We start from the raw sequence: 15,308 nt of genomic DNA on the forward strand, positions 1-15,308 counted from the left end.
GAGTGTGACAGCATCGAATGAGAGGAGAGGGAGGGGAGGGAGGAGGGACCGTGCAGAAAGGACAAGGGAGGGAGGAACCCGGGGCGAGCAAGGGGAGGGAATCAGAGAAAGTAGATTGGAAAGAGAAGGAAAGTGAGGGAGTCGGTAGAAGAGAGCCCAGTAGCATTCCTCTCACAGCTGCAGCCATCCAGACTCAAGAGGAGAGGTTCTGTTCTCCCAGAGGGAGGAGAAAAAGTCAAGAACTATTTTTTTTAAAAAGACACTTTTACAGACTGAAGAGATCCAGAAGATCATCTGGAGAGGACAGGGAATATCGAGAAGGTGAAGATGGATTCAGACTCCGGTGAGCAGAGCGATGGGGACCTCTCTTCAGGTAAGACCTCGGCTCATCAGCATTTCCACGGCTGCTCAAATTCTAAACCAACTCCCAGTTTCCTCACTGAGGACCATCCGACCCGCGTCAGTACCCACCAGCAGGTCGGTTGCATGTGTGAGACATTTCCTCTCAGTCCCACATTCTGCCTCTGTCGCTCGCCTGGGCAGCGTGCTCTGAGCTCCGGTCCACCAGAACCGGGAGTGGGGGGGGGGGGGGGGGGGGGTGAGCGGCAGAGCCGGCAGAGGCGGCGCCGCCAGGAGCAGGCAGGCTCTGACACGTGTGTTCATCAGCACCTCCAGTGGGAGTTCTGCCCCAACACTAATGTGCTCACGCTCATGATGCTGAGCACCATAAATCGAGCCTGGAGAGCTTTTAATGAGTCAGGACGGAGGATTTATTACCGCCTCGGTCCCCAGCCTTAAACACGCCGATGAGGTCGCGTGTGTCTGGCGTTGGATGTTCACCAGTGTTGTGCACACGTGGGTGATTTAATGAAACGCAGGAGGTGAAACACGAACAATATTGGAATATTCCGCCATCTCCTTGTCTGGACGGGAGGTTTTGATATTGCACTGATGCTGCTGCTGATGCTGCGGCTGCTCCCACGCCGCCGCTCCACTCAAACCATCTGTCCGTCCATCTGGCCCGCCGTCAGTCTCTCTGTCTGTTGGGTCCGTTTGCGGTGCAAAGTCTCGTTTATTTGGCTGCAAAACAATGCAGCTCACGCTAAAGAGATGACATTTCCCGCCCCCCGGAGGGAACGCCGGCGCTCCGTTTGTGGCTCTGCTGCAGTCCGTTGTGGAAAAACGGGTCTGGCTAATTTGAGTTAAGGTCAACGTGCAACCGGAACCCGAGCGAGTATTTTGAAAACAGGGGGATGTTTCCAAAACACACATGATGGAGTGTTTTGGGTGAGGGACGAGCGATTGATAATAAAATCCTCCGATGTGGCGTCAACACGGTGTTCCGTTGAGTCGTCTTGTTTTGTGTTGTTTCTAAAACCTCTAGGCATGTTCACGGTTGCATCCGGACTAAAACTTGTGATCCACTCAGCTTCCCATACGCATGTAAATGCCTGGAAAAAGTGTATTAATTTAAGGTTCCACTCAGGTGGCGACACCGTTGACACAGGTTGCACTGGAAATTGTTCAGTGTGTCATTGCATATCCTCTACTTGTTAGCAAATTCTCCTTGAAGCGCGCACACACACACACACACACACACACGGAAGTGTCGCGTAAATCATGAACAAGTTTTAATGTCATCATGTGAGAGTCAGGATTTGGACTATGGAGCCAGACGATTAAATAGCCTTAAACAGCGATAATGTGTTTCTTTATTACTTCCTCTGTCCTCTGCACCTTTCCACAGCTCTGCTGTAACCTCTGACCCCTTGAGGAGTCGCACAAAAAGGCCCACGCCTGAACCAAATCTTTTCCTTTATTCACGGCCGCGAGCGGGCCGCCGAGCGTCTCCGTAGACACCAAAACGGATTCTGACCATCCTCTGTTTCCGTCGTGCGGTGGAGCGAACCTAAGTGCACCTCATCGTTAGCCAGGGCGCCGCTGAGGGCGCACACCTGCTCGGCTGCAGCACGGCAGGTCCATTTCAGAATAAAAAACAAGACTTCCAGATGTATTCTGCTCGGGACTACGTCCAAACACCGGGACAGATGTTTTTGATGACACATCACATACACATCAGCAGGCCTGTTGAAAATAGAAGCTGTCCGACTGTTGTGATAACAGCTGTGAGAGGTCAAAGGTCATGAGGGTTGCTCTGTTTCCAGTGCAAACAAAAATAGGCAGATGTGTGCAAAAAATGACGGCCTGAATTGAATCATCGCAGCAGATTTTAAGCGTTTGTTTATACTCTCATCAACTCTGTGGTTAATTGCTGCCAATCTGAATGTCTGCAAACACCTGAAAGGTCTTGAAGCTGCAAATTATTCCTGTGTTAGGACTCAATCACGCGCACACATGCGCACGCACGCAAACTAAAATGCCCACACTTTCCTTGCTCATTCCTCCGGTGGAATCGCAGATTCTTTTTATTCCCCTCTTTAATCTGGCTCACAGATGGAGAGTGCTCACTGCAACCCAGCCCACTACACACACACACACACACACACACACACACACACACACATGCTGGAGACACCACAAACTCGTTCTGGAAAATTGTAACGTGAACTTAGGGAGAGCGACAGAAAAAAGAGGGGGAATTGCTGTGAATGGAAAAGATGACTAAGGAAAAAAAATCTTTTCCTCTACCAGCAGCGAAAGACAAACGCGAACCATCCTCGGGTCCTCCATCCGTGCGCCTGCGAGCGCACAAGGGCACGTGAGTGTCTGTGGGACACTCCAGAAAGGGAAACGTCTCCCGGTGGCTGAGCCATAACTGAATCATGGCATTAGACCTCAGACGCATTCGGACGAGGCCTCACAGAGCCGCATTCAACAGGAGAGGGCTGTGGTTTCACTCAGATGCCCGTCGAGGCAAAGTAAACAGTCGCTCGTGGCGCCTGGTGTGAGAGGCGAGCTGTTGGAGGGAGGGCGCCACATTCAGGAAAGGCTGGAATGAAGTCAAGGCGTGCATTAACCCCAGATACCTGTTTTTAAAGCTTCATTTTTCCAGCTTGGCTGGCCTGACTTTTCCCTAATTCACAGAGATTCTCATCAAGTTGGAAACTTTTCCTTTCTCCTCGCTCTCCTCACAAGAAAAAAAAGCAATCAAAAATTTTGCTTTTACGCAGAAAAAGTCTTTCGTACTTAAATCCGGCACCACTGAACAAACTGACAATTATGGCAAAAAAAAAAAAGGTGCGGCCTCAAAAAAAAGGCTGGATGTATGTTCAGGGTATTAGGATTGCTACAGCAAGCTCCAATTAAAGTGTTTTAAACAATTAGGAACATTAAGGAGACCAGAAGAAGCACCAGAAGTGGAAATTTAATTTGTGGGCGGTTACATCAGCAAAGTGAAGCTAATCTTACACACACTGTTAGTCTGAGAGGGATTAAGATTGAGGCTGATGCTGGAGATGCTTCTCTCCAAAAGGAAAATGGCTAAAAGTGTGTGTGTGTGTGTGTGTGTGTGTGTGTGTGTGTGTGTGTGTGTGTGTGTGTGTGTGTGTGTGTGTGTGTGTGTGTGAACCAGTGAACCACAGTTATTTCCTGGTCATTAGTGGTCGTTTGGCAGCCAGGGGAGCTGCAGTATAACGTGTCATATGCAGGGAGGACCAAGTCAATCTATTTATAACACACCAATTAAATAAAAAGAAACCAATGATTGAAGAAGATGCAGCTTGACACCCCCCACTTCCGGCACCACCACCACTTTACCACCACTGACTTAATCAGTTCCCCCAAAATGCCAAACCACCGGGGTTTTGCTCAGATTCGATTCCACTGTGACTCTAGGACTCGAACACTCTGCTGTTTCCCAGTAAAACGCCACCATTTGCTACCAGCAGTTGGACGTCGATGCTGCCTCGCCCATACTGCAGTTGTTAAAGGCCAACATGCCAAAGTCCTGAAGTCACGTCCAGAGAAGCTGCCGTTCCACCTTTGGTTAATCAGTACAGTCTTTAAAAAGTTATTTTCTCAACTAAGGTCGCACAAATTTACATTTTTTTGTTTCTGTTCAAGAGTGTTTTTCCTCACACATATAAAAAAATAACCTCGCTCTCCTATTTTTCAATGAAGAATTTGACTTGGTTGGAGCTGTTGAAGCAAACATATGTTTGTTTTTAATAACTTGGCGATCTTGTTTAAGAAGCGACTGTAACTGCAGTCACGGATTTCCTGACTTTATTTTCTACATTTCTGGGTTTCAGCTTGCCATCTGTACAGTAAATCTAGATCCTTTAGCTGTATAGCAGGACAGCAGCCCTCCGTAAAGTAACAGCTGTTGGGGGTGCAGCAGGGGGTAACAGGGGGTAACAGGGGGTGGAGATTCAGCCCCATTTAAATGGGAGAGTTGATTTAAAGCTTCCTGGTTCCTTACTCTCACTTTAACACAGTTAATGTGGGTGAACTAGTAAACAAACCAGGAGGCCGGCGTTATGGGGAAAGCTGGAAGGGCCTCGATTATAGCATGTGTGTGTGTGTGTGTGTGTGTGTCTGTCTGTGTGCGTGCGTGCATGTGCGTGCGTGCGCGCATGCTCACGCTTCTCTTTGTAAACAATGCCACGGCATGCTGGGACTTGGAAGGGGTCTATGAGAGGAGCAAGCCACCCAGGGCCGGAAAACACTTCCTCCCTTGCCAGTGATGTTGTAGATGTGGTGAGAAATGGGCAGAGAGGAAGAGACGGACAAAAGGACACGAGGACCGCGTCATGAATGTGACACTGAGACGCTCACTGCAGCCACTTCTGCATCCAGCTGGGAATGATGGTGCAAAAGGAAGAGGCGTTTTCAGGCATGTGTGGGCATTCTGACAGATTCATTACGGTTAAAATGTATAAATAATTTCAGCACTTTTCTTAACACCTCCCCTGGTCTTTTCCTCACTCCTCCATCACTCCTCCTGACACCCAAATTGTGCCCTCAATTGTATTTTATTCGTTCAGTTTATCTTTCTGGCAAATCTGCATCCTTCCTCCCGTCTTCTACCCGACTCCAGTACAGTTCTGAATCGTGACAGATGAAACTGTACTTATTGCCACACGCCCACTCCTCTTTTATCTCACTTTGGTAAAAAGTTTAACTTCTTTTGTTCCTTTGAAATATGTTTAGGGATCTCATTCTGTCTTTGTCTGGCTCTTTGACCTCCTTTCAGTCCAAATACAATTAGGAAAAATGGTGTTTTATCCTCCTGTGGATTTTATTAGACCTCAGTCAGTCCACCCCCGCATTAGCTGCCCGATACCTAAAAATGGTCCTACTCCACTGATGGAATGTACTTGTTTTAGGTCAATGTTAAAAGGGCTTTAATGTACAGCTGGCAGCTGTTTTAGCAGAGCACTATTGTCTTAATCATGTGTTGTATTTCATGTTTGCATCTCAGCTCTTGTGTGCCGTCGTGAGAGTGTGTGTGTGGGACGCGTTTGCGGTCTTAACATCAATATGTGTAGGCAGCCTCCAGCCACAGCCTCTTCAAATATAGATGGAGAAGTGTTACACTCACACACACACACACACACACACACACACACACACACACACACACACACACGCACGCACTTACGCACACATACACACACACACATGAATTCTGCTGTGTTATTATATTAGTCTCACCTGTCAAGTAAATAACGAGGACGACTGTAACCGCCTCAACACAAGGCTACGCTAACACAGGAGTGCATCTGCATGTTCACTCATGAATTGGGGCTCTTTTCAGATGGTTGTACTTTGATTTCTTCCATTTTCTCTAATTATTTAATCTTAGAAGTGAAAATATTGTTAAATGTTCATAAACGGAGATAGATAGATAAATGGTCACTCTTCACTCCAGGTTGATCATATTGGGAAGAGGCTGTCGCTGTGAGTGGTATTTTCCAAATTCCCCCAAGGTGCTCTGGAGAAACTGCAGCGAATATAGGAATTCCTGAAAACACCCCCGCTTAATGTATTTGTTCCCAAAAAAAAGCCTTTGGATTAATAAAGAAAACAGGTCAAAATTCAAATGGATTCTCACGTACTCTCTGAACTCAAGTGTTTTTCCCAAGTGGCATAAAAAACATAGTTATTTTGACTATTACCTCTGATCTTCAGCGTGTTTTTGTGAGAACCCCCAAACAAAAATTCCCATTCCATCCTAAGAGCCAAACCATGTCGATAAACTTTCCATTGGAACACCTCAGTGGACGTCTGCGAATTATTCCTTTATTCTTTGAGAAAGTTCCTTTTTTTCCTTCACTCACTGGTGGATACCAGACCAGATTTACCAGCAAATGATTTTGGCAGAGCAATTTTCCAGAGCAGCTCCCAGAGGACAGAAGCAGAGAGGGGAGACCGCCTGCAGCCTGTTCCCATGCCCGTTTACCCACGCCAGCGGTGGTCCATTTCCCCTCACGCTAAACAGTTGCGGACATCGATGATCCCCAGCTGGTGAAGACATTAAATTCACAACACGGCCGAAGTCAAAGGGCAGCGATCTCACAGGCCCCTCCGGTCGATGCTGTGTATTAACAGGATGGACGAGTGTCTTCCCCTGTGGACCGTCCCTGTCCGTCTCTGGTGCTTGTTACAAGGACTGAGTGTGATTAAAGGCAAGGTCAGCGCGGCAGGTTGAGGTCAGGATGCTGATCTTCCCATCTTTGCACTCCTCCTTCTACTTCACACAAGTGATATATTAATAAACGCGACATTGTCGTGCCTGATCTGGGCTCATCTCTCGGCTCCGCTGGGACGCGCTCGTTTAAACAAAGAAACAGTCAGCCATGGAGCATTAAAGAAGACGCAGTGAGAGAGAAATGCAGTCCATCTTTGTGTCCCTCCAGAGGCCCATAAGTGCTTTTCCTTGGACAGCGAACCGCAGCGGGGACAGCATAAACACATGTCAGCATGCATATCAGGCCACTTCATTAAAAGCACCCATTGGCAGATATTGGGAAACACTCTCAACAGGTTTGTTTATGTGACTCTCGCCAATGACGCAGAGTCTAGTTTAAAAAAAAAAAAAAAAGGTAGTTCTGACACACAATATCCCCAAACAGGTCCAGTCCAGTTTCCAGTCTCCAGCTGATCTTTACGCCACATGTTCAAAGTGCTTCAGCAGGTGGTAAAATGGTCAGATAAGTCAAATAGTTCCATCCTCCCCATCCCAAAATTAAGTACAATCACCAATCACAGGCAGATTAAGAGAATCTGCTAACGATTCAGTTTAAAGGTCAAAATACAAGAGGCTGTAAAACATCATGGCCAACCACTCTGGAGCCATCTGAGGTCAATAATGTCGCGTGCAACTAAGAACTCAAGAGTTATAGAAACAAATTGAATGTAAGGGCTTACTCCCCCGGAACTGACTGAATGGCGCCTTCATTGAGGGCCTCACCCTCACAAAAGCTTTCTCAAAAAGGCTCGTGCTTAAGTGTGCCTTCAAGGGGCTTCAGATCTAACCATTTACGCATTTAAACTTTAATTCATTATCAATAATCAATTTCACATGCTGCTTTCAGCTTCCATGATAATGAGATTTGAAAGCTCTCCTCACTTGTAGCTCTTGTCCATGAATATGAGGTCGGATTTGTGTGTTCCGGAGCTTTTCAACGGCTGTGGATTCAGAAAAGGTGCAGCTGAATCCACGGAGGGCATCTGACATCTGCCCCCCTTTAAAAGCAACAGTTGCCTGGATACAGCCCAGCCGATGGTTGGAAGACCCAACGATCACCACCTTGATCGTCTGAAAGCTCCTCCACTGTGGAAAGAGTCCCACTTCCACCAACCCTGGATCACTAATCTGTCCCTGACCATGACTCTCTCTCTCTTTTAGCTCTTTACCGGCCATGCGTCAGTCTCACAGCACACACGGGTGCATTAACAGACTCACAGGGATCAGGGGGTGATCAGAATGGTCCTCTGATTGGTGCAGTAGCCACAGAACATCACTGAGCATTCTCCCCCGATGCCTCTGCTGATGCATCTGTTTATGAAGGCCTGAACTGTGGGGAGACCTTCAGTGTGCCTGCGTGGCCTGTTTGAGGGCCCGCTCTGGAAGGTAGATGTGCCTCCAGCCTCATTTATGTGCTGGCACCAACTGAAACAAAACACTGTCTGACCTCTGCTCCCCCGTCCAGCTCGCCGGCCTCTCACTTATCACCCCGCGGACCGTTAAAACCCCCCACTGCTGCTGACCGGCTGAAAATGTCTGGGAAAATGTGGCTCTTTACAAATTTGGGGCATATAAAAGTATGGCCTGGCATCTTTATTGTGTCTAGAGGCTGATTCCTCTATAAAAGACTGTAGCACTACTAGTGGAAAACAGGTTGCGCATGGAAAGTTTAAAAAAAAAAAAAAAAAAAGCAGGGAATTTTTGGCCAAGGCAAACAAGCAGAAATCTTGAAAGACACGATAGTTTTCCCTGTTCTTTCTTTCCTGTAAGGTTGCATCTTTGAAGTTGTTTCCTCTGACTGAGGCACCTAAAGGAGTGTTTGAGCTCATCGCTGGCTGTCCAAAACAAGAACACACCTGTGCAGATGCTGTGAACTTGTTTTATCCCACACAAGCATGTTGTCATTAGCAACGTGCAAACAGCGGAGCACTGACCAGGTGTTCAATTACCTTTGTGGGTGTGTGTTTGTGTGTCTCAACAGTTTCCCTGAAGCACACACACACACACACACACACACACATGTTGGTGGTGCAGCTGCCTCTGCCAAACATGTGTGTTCTTAAATGTCCCTGATAGGCCCACAAGTGCCTGCAGCGAGTCCATAAAGGCCATTTGGCCCTGTCAGCTGGCCGCTCACGGCTCATTCCTCTGGTTACTCTGCTTCTCAGAACAGATCGCTGCAGAAAATATTCAGATTAGCCAGACGTGACGTCTAAGCTGATGACCTGGAAAGAGTCTGGGGTCAAAACCCCTCACAGAATCTAACATTTCTGTGAAACTGACGTCCCTGGAGCTGCTTTTTAAATAAATTAAAAAGACGTGGCTCTGTATTAAAGTTTGCTGAGTTCCAGGGAGAACAGTAACAGAAGCAGAGGAGCATTCGCCTTCACATCTTCAGTGACCTCTGTAGTCCGGTGGACAGCCAGTTAAAGAAATACTGACATCAATGACATCTTATCTCATCTTGAAACTTCATGCAATTACAATGTAATTACCTGCACAGCTGGAGCTGTGTTCCATCAGTTTATGGCTCTGTCATAAGATGAATGTTATCCTTGGCCCACTTTACATCGAGGGCTTCCTAATTAGACAGGATCTGAATGGACTGGGTTCCATCAACACGTTGCCACCTTCGCTGGGCGGTTTCTGGCTGGAGTCCATTTACCACTCTGGGTGTATGTTCAGATGCAGCGCGGCAGAAACTGTTGACTCAGCGCTCTGAAAACATCGGGCAGAACACAGAGAGCCTGTCTGGCCGACGGCGGCGGCCAGAGAGCAGCGAGCATCTTGCTAATCCTGATGTTGAAAGTAAAGTCCGCCAACTCCCAGAGCGCTGTTATGTAACCGCTCCGATGGGCCGATGGCTGGACGACTGTCCTCCACCAGCGGGGAAATGTGCCCCTGCTTTGGGCTCGTGTATCCCCCCACAGAAGGGCCACTTTATTTGCTGAAGACTGGAGGCCGGAGTGATAGAGAGATAATAACAAGCGTGCCGGAGCGAGTGTGTGAAAGGCGGGGGAGAGATAGATCAGAGAATGGACACTTTTGACAGCCTGGACTCTTGTCTAACTCGTCCTGACATTCCGGTCCATGCGTGTCACTCATCTCAGCCTTGGGGCGACAGGCTGTGTGCGAGGGAACACTCGGACTTCTCTATCGCACTTTTCCACACAGCCATCCTCGCTGAGCGCGTGTGCTAAAATCTCCAGCCAGACATTGAATCACCCACCTTCTTCCTCCTCTCTCTGACTCACACCACAAACAGCCTCGTGTCCTCTTCACTGCCTGGTTCTTCCTCACGCTCCTACTTTTTCTGATGACATTCTTGCCACCCTGGGTTGTGCAAACAGACTTGAGACAGGGGTCAAGGCAGAGGAGATGATGGCCGCCTGCTGGGCGAAACAGGCTCCTGGCTGTGCGATTGTGCAACTGTGGAGGAATAATGAGTCTACTTTTAGCCGAAACAAAACAAGATCGATTTTGTCCTTGCAGAACTTGCGGGAGAGACGGGCTTGTGTATCCTTTGGTGTGGAAATTATAGCAGCTTTGTTGAAGTTCAGCCAGGTTTTTTTTGTATGATGTCACAAATCCAATATAGGAAATAATGCGAGATGTTCCTGCAGTAGCTTGGGCATGGGCAACATACCTGGGCAACATACCTGGGCAACATACCTGGGCAACATACCTGGGCAACATACCTGGGCAACATGGGTAACATACCTGGGCAACATACCAGGGCGACATACCTGGGCAACATACCTGGGCAACATACCTGGGCAACATACCGGGGCAACATACCTGGGCAACATACCGGGGCAACATACCTGGGCAACATGGGTAACATACCTGGGCAACATACCAGGGCGACATACCTGGGCAACATACCTGGGCAACATACCAGGGCGACATACCTGGGCAACATACCTGGGCAACATACCTGGGCAACATACCTGGGCAACATACCTGGGCAACATGGGTAACATACCTGGGCAACATACCTGGGCAACATACCTGGGCAACATACCTGGGCAACATACCGGGCAACATACCTGGGCAACATGGGTAACATACCTGGGCAACATACCGGGGCAACATGGGTAACATACCTGGGCAACATACCTGGGCAACATACCTGGGCAACATGGGTAACATACCTGGGCAACATACCGGGGCAACATGGGTAACATACTGGGGCAACATACCTGGGCAACATGGGCAACATACCGGGGCAACATACCTGGGCAACATGGGCAACATACCGGGGCAACATGGGTAACATACCTGGGCAACGTACCGGGGCAACATAATCTGCAAATGGAGATACGTTTCATATCCAGCCAATACTTCCCAGCTATCAACAAAATACTTACTGGTAACATTGATTTTAGCCCCATTAAGCTCCCAAATTCTTTAACTATTTTTTTTAACCATTTACAAAGTTTACCATGAAACCATAAATTCCTTCGTTTTTTATAAAAACACTTTTTTTTATAAGTTGTCTGATTGATTTCCTAAAACTCTGACCACAGTGGCGTGAAGCCAATAACATCCCTGCGTGTTTTATCCCATTGAATTTTCAGTCCCAGAAAGGTGACGTGAACCAGTCAGGAAACAGATGCAGAGGAAACAACCTTGCCAACCATCAGTAATGAGTTAGAGATAAGTTAGACATTCATATAAGGTGAAATCAGCACAACTGAGAGCCTTTTAGAGGCTTTAAGAACAAAATATAAAGACCTAATATACAATTTTATACATAATTTTTGGAGGATTGTTGAAGTCTAGACCTGGACTTTGAGGGACCACTTATACTGCTCAGACAGCAGCCAGCGGTCTGACAAGGCCCGCTTTATGGTGCAAGATGTCACCTTTTTAAGTGTGCCAGGGTCTCAGAAATCCATCCAGTTGGGTTTCTGAATATCAGAGGCTTCCTGAAACAAAGAGCCGCTTCAGAGAAACAGGAAATAACAGTGACAAAGAGAGCCTGTTGATGAGAGGCACAGATCTGCCCAATGAAAACCACACTTACGCGCCCTATTAAAATGTCATGAAAAGTCCCAACTGTTTGATCAGAGGATTGAGGCTCTGCTGGATATTTCCATACAGTATCTTTGGAAAGACTCTGTATATACTGTGTTGGTATTGCTGAGCGACCTGCAGAAATGTTCCTGCGCTGATAGTTCTTGTTATGGTTTTATTTCCCTGCGGGATTCACTTGACTGCTGTAACAAATCCACCCCGGCCTGTCACACTCAGGGAGAAATAGCAAACCTCCTTTCATAAACGTTACAAATGTAATCACATCATCGCTGTTTTGGCGCCGTCGGATGGAAAGATGTCGTTTGCTGAACGCGCTTTGCTGCTTACAGGCGCGATATTGAGTTTGGAGCCGTTTTATGGCGCACATCATCGCATCGCGTGCGTGTCTGGAAACGACAGAGACATTTTACTTTACAGAAGTTCGAAATGTCACATGTGATTACATTTACACAAAAATGTCAGTTAACTTCAGACTAATGGATAAAATGTCAACTTCTGCACACTCGCACAAAAGGCCACAGACAGGACTTCTGTCAGCACACACACACACACACACACACACACACACACGCATCGAACGTTGCACCTTCTGCTGAAATAACGTCACAATTGCAGCTAAATAGGTGAGTGTTATCTGAACAGCAGCGCCGCTCCAGAGCCTCCACAGAGTCGTTCTTTCTCTCGGTGAGCCATCCTTTGCTTTTATCATAACTGGAGTTATCGGCGGTGCAATTTGGTGCAGGGTGGCACCTAAAATAACCTTCCTTCCCTCCCACTCCTCACATTCATACAGACACATGTTAAGCTGTTGGCTCAGCTGTATGAGAACACAAGAAGCCTGTAAAATCTCCCTCTCGGATAAATCGGGGGTTGTAGGTGCTGCGTCTGACTGTGTTTCATGCTTTTCTGCAAACGTGGGTCTAGTTTGATGGGTTTTTTTTAACCATATAAACATTAACTGTGCCTAGCAAAACAGGATGAATTAGAAGTATCAAAAGTCAAGGCAGAAAAATGTGATGTAGTGAAAGTTCTGCAGGGAACGGTCCTTATCGCCGTACAGCTGGTTGAGGTTATTCCTGAATAGTCTGCCAACCACACCGCTGGCAGCCACGGGAAGGACGCCGCCCTAATTTGAATCATCTACTCTGCTTTTGCTTACTCAGACTCTTCTGTTCTGCCTTGAATTACTTTCTAACCATGACTTTGTTGGAGCAGTCTTCCCAAACTGACCAACTTTAAGTCAGCTACAACCAAATGCAATGACATCCTGTATATAAACCAAGAGGGATTTTGTTAAGTTGTTGGCCCACAGCTGAATTTGGGAGGGTATTTAGTTCTTGTTGAATCTTTAGTGGCCTCATGTCGATAATCACTACTTCTGACCAGGGTTTAGTGTTTTCCTTTAGCTGACGCTAGAGGGCAGTCAAGATGCCTCCGTTTTACAGTAGGTTCTCTGTGGTTTTGACTGACATTTGGTACCAATATCTCAACACCACAATAATTATACACACAAATGGAGTTGATCCAGTTGCCTCTGAGGTGGTTAGAGTTACTAGAAGACAAATACAGTTTTGGTGAAACATCTAAGACTGAATATTACAGTGTCTTCAACCTGTCCCGCTTCCAATAAGTTATCCATTCGTCATACTTTAAAGAAAGCTGCAACGTGCCCTTTAAAGTGGGTTTTCTGCCTATTCTAGTTTCTAATTTTGAATAAAGCTCTCTTCTTTCCCCTCACAGGACAGGAGAGCTTTAACTCCCGCTCCCTGGCAATGCAGGCGCAGAAAAAGATCCTGAGCAAGATGGCGACCATGGTGGTGGCCAACATGCTGACGGACGACACCAGCAGTGAGATCTTGGACGAGCTCTACAAGACCAGCCGGGAGTTCACCAAGAGCAAGAAAGAGGCCCACAAGATCATCAAGGACGTCATCAAGATCGCCCTGAAGATCGGCATCTTGTACCGCAACCACCAGTTCAGCCCCGACGAGCTGGACACGGTGGAGCGCTTCAAGAAGAAGATGAACCAGGCGGCCATGACAGCGGTGTCGTTCTACGAGGTGGAGTACACCTTTGACAGGAATATTCTCTCCGAGCTCCTGTTGGAGTGCAGGGACCTGCTTCACGCCCTGGTCGAGCAGCACCTGACCGCGCGCTCGCACGCACGCATCGATCACGTTTTCAACCATTTTGCCCACCGCGACTATCTGTCCGAGCTGTACGGGGAGGGAGAGGAGTACAGACTGTCTCTGAGGAAGATCTGCAACGGCATCAACAAACTGCTGGATGAAGGAACACTTTAACCTCTTGCACCTGAACTCGTTCAGCTCCACATCTGTCTCGTCCTCCCCTCGCCCATGTCTTCGTACCTCCTCCTGTCTCCTTCCACTGCGCTCTCTTCGTCTTCCGCTTTCCTTCTTCATCCGTTTCCATGAAGCTAGCGGGACCATCCAGCTCAAGGAGGGGAGGATTCCGACTGTGTTTCCACACTGGGACGCGCTGTTTGTGTCGTACACGTTTGATTCACGCCCAAGTTCCCTTTATGTGCAAAAAATGTACTGTTCCAATGGCCACAAATAAAATAACACAAAATATAACAAAAATAAATGGAATGTTTGCATATGGAAAATAATAACTGTAGGAAACATTCTTTCTGTGTGTGTGTGTGTGTGTGTGTGTGTGTGTGTGTGTCTGTGTGTGTGTGTGGTGTTGGGTGGTGTTGGGTGGTTTGCTTGAATAATGTGAATATCCGACCGATTTGTGTGTGTGTGTTTAATGTCTCTGTGTCGGTCTTCCCTGCAAAGGTGTAATGTTTTTCTTTTATTAAAGATTTCTTGGAAGCTTTACGTGGTCGGTTCTGTCAGCAACAGCCATCCTGCCGAGTTTCAAAAATAATGATGCAGATTTTCATCCTGGATAATCAGCTGCTTGGCTTCATGGTTTTTATTTATTTATTTATTTTGCTGGATCAGATCTGGGGGAAATAAGCCCCGGACACTGCGTTAAGCTACTTTTCTGCCCATTTGCTGAACAGACGCGTGGGACAGACGTTTGCCTGGGTTCATTTGAACTGAGCAGAAAATCAGTGGTTTGTCATTTCTAGCTCATTAGATACCCTGGGGTCTACTCAGCTCTGCAGTACAGGAAACCAGTCATGGTGAGACTCTCATTTTTGGCAGCGTTTAGGGAAGAAGTTACATTTTCTGGGTGTGTCTGTTTGTAAGAACCTAAAACAGACATTTATTCTTCATTCCTACTTATTGTGTGACAGCCGCAGATGCATTAAATCAGTCATGTCATTCAGTGTGTAATCCAAGATTGTAAGGCATAAAACAAAATTCAATTATAAACCTTATTGAATTTCTAACATTACAGGAAAAGCTCAACATCGTCCTTTATGGCTTGAACTGGCTTGAAGAGAATCTGCACCAGTTTTCGAAGGTACCCTCTATACACTGGATGTTCATACATCACACCTTACACAGCAAGCTCTCTTGTTTATTCCTTAATCTAAATCCATTCACCACACTGTTAATTTTATTCGCACGAGACTGATTGGGGGGGGGGGGGGGGGGGGGGGGTGACTTTGGCTGATTAATACAGACTCAAATAAGAA

At 47.1% G+C, this 15,308-nt stretch overlaps 1 protein-coding gene across 1 annotated transcript; it reads left to right on the forward strand.

Moving 5' to 3' along the window:
• Positions 1–100: 100 nt before the first annotated feature.
• On the forward strand, positions 101–14,538 carry tnfaip8l3 (tumor necrosis factor, alpha-induced protein 8-like 3). The gene is made up of 2 exons (XM_011610015.2): positions 101–373; positions 13,433–14,538. The coding sequence occupies exons 1-2, from the start codon at positions 328–330 to the stop codon at positions 13,993–13,995; spliced, it is 609 nt and encodes a 202-aa protein (XP_011608317.1). The 5' UTR covers positions 101–327; the 3' UTR covers positions 13,996–14,538.
• Positions 14,539–15,308: the final 770 nt, after the last annotated feature.

Source organism: Takifugu rubripes, chromosome 13 (genome assembly GCF_901000725.2).
Source record: "Takifugu rubripes chromosome 13, fTakRub1.2, whole genome shotgun sequence".
NCBI lineage: Eukaryota > Metazoa > Chordata > Actinopteri > Tetraodontiformes > Tetraodontidae > Takifugu > Takifugu rubripes.